This window comes from Drosophila guanche, unplaced genomic scaffold (assembly GCF_900245975.1).
Source record: "Drosophila guanche unplaced genomic scaffold, DGUA_6, whole genome shotgun sequence".
NCBI lineage: Eukaryota > Metazoa > Arthropoda > Insecta > Diptera > Drosophilidae > Drosophila > Drosophila guanche.
The window spans coordinates 2,781,638-2,787,892 of record NW_022995748.1 but is presented as its reverse complement, the minus strand read 5'-3'; the positions used below and the strand labels follow the sequence as shown (position 1 = coordinate 2,787,892).

General features: G+C 45.6%; 1 protein-coding gene across 1 annotated transcript; it reads right to left on the bottom strand.

Annotated features, from left to right (window-relative positions):
- Window positions 1–2,759: 2,759 nt before the first annotated feature.
- Window positions 2,760–6,207, bottom strand: LOC117584545. Its single transcript, XM_034273498.1, has 2 exons — window positions 5,970–6,207; window positions 2,760–5,912 (listed from the first exon to the last, which is right to left on the bottom strand). Exons 1-2 carry the CDS (start codon window positions 6,097–6,099, stop codon window positions 2,770–2,772), a joined length of 3,273 nt encoding a protein of 1,090 aa, XP_034129389.1. The 5' UTR covers window positions 6,100–6,207; the 3' UTR covers window positions 2,760–2,769.
- Window positions 6,208–6,255: the final 48 nt, after the last annotated feature.

The following is a 6,255-nucleotide window of genomic DNA, read 5'->3' as shown; positions in this document are numbered from 1 at the left end:
ACATTTTCGCATTTTCGCATTTTCGCATTTTCGAACTCCGCCACGATATTGCGGGAGCCTGCGGCTCCCTTTTGTGGCGAATGTAAATACAGTTCCATGTAGATTTATTCATGATCTTATCCGTATAATTTTAAGCGGGGCGTATTGTGTGTTGGGGGATTTATGGCCGGCGCCCCTTTCGTGAGCTCGCGGAAGTGAAATCAATTATACGCCCTGTTATACACTAGATGCACGAAAGGAAACCGAAATGATTTGCTATAAATGAATGCAATTAAACATTTGTAAAGTTCACAGTGCACACTCCTAATCCTTGCTGGAAATATTAATTTACTCAGGCACAAAAATAAATTAGAGTGAGAAATATCTTCGATTTGAATACCAAATCAAGAGAAATTCAAATTTATGGCAAATAAAATGAACTCCATGCTCGAGTGTAAGGACCAAACACATTTTGGACTGACATTGGGCTTTGACTTGTGCCTGAAATTCTGCCAAAAAAAAAAACAATCAAACTCAACTATGAGAAAGGGAAATTCTGGCAATTCTATAGAGGCACACAGACTGGGCGGAGAAAGTTCAGACCTCGTGAATATCTGACAGCATTTGCCAGTGCAATGGGGAAAATATTCAAATGTAACTCAATTCCGAGAGCAATATGCGCTTGCAAGACAGCAACCACCAGAGGACGAGACATTTTGATTTGATTTATTTACAAGTTCAATTTGTGCACATTATTTTTGCAGTATTAAGCTTTGATGTGGATGCAGCCCGCTGTGGACACCAGGGAAGCCATTGCAAGCGCAATGCAAAATCAATTGAATTTGCCAGTGGCCAAGTGCAAAACGAATGCCAAATGATAATGGCTAATATTTGTTAGCAGCGAGCATGCAGCCTTGCAGCATGTTGGGTCCACACATTGCATAAAGTTGTGTCTTTGCCAGAAGGAACTTTGCCTCAACTCTTTGCCGCACTGCTGCCTCGTGCTGGAAAACTTGCGGTGCTGCCTCACAACAAGCGACGACAAGAATGGGGTCGAAATTGCTGGGGAAGGCACAAGAGATGGTATTTTTTGTTGTGCTGTTTCTTCAGTTGCTGCACATAATTACATGAAATGAAAATTAGTGTCGAGATTCGCCTTGAGCGCCGCTCCAGGTGAAAACTTTTAATGAGCAATTTTCTTACAAATTTCCAAGTGTTGCCTGCCCTGCCGCATTTAATTTTTAATTAAGAAATTTCTTTTTCAGATCTTGCTGCAACCAGAAAACCTTTCAAATCGACCATTCTCCCGAGAGTTCTACTCGGAGTTCAGTCTCGGCGTCGTTTAGGACTCCAATAATTCTTCTTGCTCGTACATTGGTGTGTTCGAAGGGTGCGTGTGTGGGAGGTGCTAGGTGTTTGCTTTTATTTATCGGTGGCAAAAAGAGCGAGTCCAGACCCCTGTTAATGGCCGATTGACACGCCACTTGGCCTTGATGGGGCTTTTAGAGCGGCTCCTACTTGACTGCTGTTCCCCCAAAAAAAAACGAAAGCAGACGAAATGTTGCTGCTGCTGGTGCTAGTCCACACTTTCACACGATTAATGTGTGTCTGTGAGGGGAGTGATGGGTTCATGTGTCCGGTCCCCACAACCTCCCATGCGCGGTGTAACGAGGTGCTAACTGAGCGTGCTGATTGCTGCCATTTTTGATAAGCGCTCCGCATTAATATTTTCTGGCGTTGGCTACCACTCCATTCACGGCTCAATAAACACATTCTTCAACTATGAGCTTACACCCAACTATACTTCGATATACGAAATATGATTCCTTGAAATACAAGTCAGTGATGAGCTAGAATCGAATACTGAAATCAAAATTGGAAGCCACGCCTCTCAGCTGCGGAATAATACAAACATGGCGGACTATACGAAGGTGTTCCGGTGTCGGGGCCTGGTGATTGTGCAAGTGGTGCGTTGAGATTCTACTGGAACTGAAGAAGACAGCAATTAATATGTATTTCCATATTCATAAATCTGCCTGCATGCTGGGCAGCTGTCTACGACCATGAATCGACATGTCTGTGCGGTGGGGGAAACAGGGTTCGAGGGCCTCCGACTAAATCAAGTGTCTGTTCGGTGTCAGTTTAATTGCAAACGTAAATTGGATGCTGTCATTTGGCTCGTTTTCATTTGTTCGAAAGTTCAAGTCGCCCTATGTCTGGGTCCCCAGAAGCTCTGAAGCTCCCCATTCACTTTTGCTGCCAGTCCGTTCTGACGGACATTGCTGGCAGTTGCTTCTGCAGCAGGAATCTGCAGAGAATGCAAACGTTGCACAAATCTGAGCTCTGTTAATTAGACTCATTTCGGAAAAGTTGCAGCTTGGGTTTTCTAAATTGGCATTTCTGACAGCAGCAGGCTCTGGAGAGCTGATTCGAAATGAAAACTGGCAGCTTGCTTGTGCGGCAAACTAGAGCTTTTGTTCTAATAATGGTACTCCAATGGCAAAACAGGTACACCCTTATCGTCCATCCGCTTCTTATAGGTAAGCAAATAGGTAAGTAAGTACCCCAAGGACCCAACCCATTGCTAGATGTCACTGTAGAATAGCTGCTTGGTCTGTTTGCTTTAACACTAATGTGTCATCTGTCTGGAGTCCCACTTGGTGGGACTGTGGCATTCTCACCACAACTGTGCTGCGCACAAAACCATATTCCTGAGCCAAAGGATCGTTACCTCGATTGTTGTTCAATAGATGTTATAATTTACCAAGGAATTTCTGTTAATTCTTTTATTTAGAACGAGCACGGTGCTTGTGGCATGGGGCAAGGTGGCCAGGACACAACAGGGTCTGGAGTCCAGCAGGCAAAAGGGCAAGCATTCGGCTGACAAGGCAGGAACATCATGTGCGGAGTGGGTTGGGGGTTCTCAGTTCTCAAATTCTGCAGCAGCTCCTGCTTCAAACTCTCAATGGCAGTCCTGCAGCGGCAGCCATCCTGATCCCATTCAGCGACGAGCTTAGGGCAGCACAGGTCACCGCGCTCAATGGGTCCTGTTGTATTGCAGCTTGTCAGAAATGCAAAATTGCCGCTGTATTCGCTCTGAGCACCTCCAGGGCATACATTGTCACCCAGCACTGGATTTGGAGGGCAAGCATGTTCTACGGGTTTTTCATTTGCTTCTTTTCCACAACTTGATGAGCCCTTTCCACTTGGACAACTGCTCAAGCTCGTTGTGGAGTTCTTGGGCACGCTTTTGGCAGTACAGTACGACCTAGTGTTCGCTAGATGTCGATGCCCAGCTCTCTTCGATTCCACTGGGGTTCCTTGAGACACACAATTCGTGTTCAACACAACCCTTTTCTGCTTTGATCTTGCTGGCACTTTACTGCAAGGTCTTATAGTTGGCCGCAGAGGCTGCTTTTTGTCACAGCTGCTGCGTCCGTGCCCTCTTTGAAGAGAGGGCCTTGACCTTTTGCCTTCATTCATGGGGGGAGTACGGATGGGTGCTTCACTTTTGTGGCACTTGTTTGGATAATGTTTCGATTGAGTTCGCGGTCTGCATGTTCTCGGGCTTTGGATTCTGACATTTTCAAAGAGGTTTTCCCCGCAGCTGCTTCGAGGTGTGTCCCAATGAGACGGAGTAGCGCATCCTGTGTGGCACTGGCGACATGTCTGGGTAGGCTGGGACTTCATGGTGCATGCAGCAGTACTCTTGCCATGACACTTGCTCTCAGATGATGTTACTCTCGGTGGTTCCGCCAGACTTGCATCCGCTGTGCGTATAGTTAGGCAGATGTTTATTTGACTGGGCTGTACGGGATCAAGCACTTCCCTGAACTCATTGTCGTGGCAGTTGCAATCGTTCCCACAGTGATTTGGTTTGGCGCTGTAAGAGTCCCTGCAGTTGTTGCTGTAGTCGTCGCTACAGTTGTCGCCACTGTCGTCGCTACAATTATCGCCACAGTTGTCGCTGCTGCTGTCGCTGAAGTTTTCGCTACAATCGTCCACAGAGTTTCGGCTCCAATTGTCGCTACTTCTGAGGTATTTGTCGCATACGCTGCACTCATCAGCGCTGTAATCATAGGCTCCACATGACTCACTGTTTTTATCCCTGCTGCGTTCACTAGTATTGTGTACATTGAACATTGAATATTCGTGGTATTTTCTGCCATCATCTGCATGTGTAATTTCCTCTCCCTGGCCTCTATACATGGTGGGGTAGCTTTTGTTTTTTTCAGCTCCAGAGTAAGATCTTTCCCCTCGAGTTTTCCTGGACATTCCAGCCACCATGGAGGAAAAGTTGAAGCAATTAACCGGCTTGTAGCCCTTTAGTAGCAGAGATTTGCTTTTAAAAAGTTTCGATCTATTAAGGCAAGCTTTCGATTTCTTCACCAAACCAGAAATTCCATCTTTTAATGCATTGCAGCCTGGGTGGCCATCTTGCTTGTTGTATTTATGGATTGCACGACTCTGAGGATCAAGTGAGTGGCGCGATCCTTTGCCTATAGTCAGTTCGGAGGCAGATGGCATGGTATCGCAGCCTGCATCCAGGCTTTTGGCCACTGATTTATGTCTCCTTCTATAGGGTATCTCCACAGGAGTTAAGTGTACATCAGTTAGAATTTTACGGGGTATTTCCGAACCATCAACGTTATATTTAGGCTCGACATGGTCTATCGCTCTTTTCGGAGTTTGTGAAGTTTTATTTTTTTTGGATTTTTGAATATTTGATGAATAATCTCGGGGGTACTTGAGTGGCTGAGGAATGTTGGCAAAACTATGGCATTGCTGGGAGGAAGATGCTCTGCCAAATTGGTGTTTTTTCTTGTCAGCATAATAAGCTTTTCGATGAGGAATATCTTCCTTCAGAAACGGACAGTCTTGACACCTTTGTGCACGCATTTTTTCTGTTTTCGCAGAGGCATTCTTTTGTTGGCAGTTAACGCTGTCATATTGCTCAGGCACAGTTTCCGAAGAATTGTAGTATCTATCAAATAGCTTAATGGGCACATATCCGAATTCGTTCTCAGGATCCAGCTTGTAATATGTATCAGATTTTGTAGGAGCCTTCTTATGTGAAGTATTTTCGTATGCATTATAATATTTGGAGGCGTCTTTTGGTGAGGGTTTGCATGGAGGGTGCGCTCGTGCATCAAAATCGTAATCTGAAAACTCTCTGGGGGTGCCACCAACTGCTTGATCCTTGTAATTACTATTTCCATTTGTTTGTCTGTGTTTCTTAAAGTCGTGGTAAGAGTTCGAATAATAATAGTCCGGGGAATTGTGGGTCGATGGACATTCGGGAGGCACTGTTCCCATGACTTGTTTCGGCCGCTCCCATGGTTGTCTGTGGCTGGAAATGCTTGGCCTTGACACTAAATACTCGCCACTGAGTACATCGTGAGATGGGGTCTCCGAGTAATGATTCAAGTCTCTATAAGATGGCGATATGCGTGCTGCTACTGGCGGAACTTCTGCGAACGATAAATGGTCAGTGCGGGGCTTAGGTGGACTGCGAGCTTCGTGGTACTGGTACTGCCTGGGTATAATCTGGTATGGCCCATGGGCATGGTACGGATATTCGGGATCAGCATATGCCTGGGCTCTCGCCCTTATCCATTCTCGTTGCAGTTCGGGTGGGGTTGGATAAAGTGTGTGGAATGCTCTCTCTGAATTATTAAATTCATGTTTCGGGGTTTCGTACCAGTTGCCATTCCCTTCAGGAGAGTCGCCACTGTTCCTGACTGTCTTACAAGCTCGACGATGAAAGTGCTTACGGCTTTTGGTGTACTCCTTGGGACGATCGTTTTCAAGGAGACTCCGTTTGCGGTCGCTCTGCAAAAGATCATGACTTTGGGCATAGAACTTATTGGGTTCCTCAAACGGCTTGGCCCTCTCCTTGATTCGATTGCCCAGCCCACCACCAGGATTGCGACCTGAAAATATGTTTAAGAATAAACTTATTTATTGAGTTGAGTTGTGCATCGACTCACTCATTTCAGCCTTATGGCGATGATGATATCGCACTTCCTCCGAAATATCGATATTGAAACGCATCCAATCGTTCTCCATCTCGGTGGCCGCGAAGTGGATGTGGCTTCTGGAGCTCATAGTCAATTCCATTTTAACCAGCCCCGCCACTCATGACCCCCACAACTAGACTATTTTGTAATGAATTTTGTACATGTTTGACTTGTGTTTGTCTATGAGGTGACAGATGGGAAGATTGTTTGAAACGACTTGCAAACAAAGTATGTTCTTATTAATTATAACGATTAT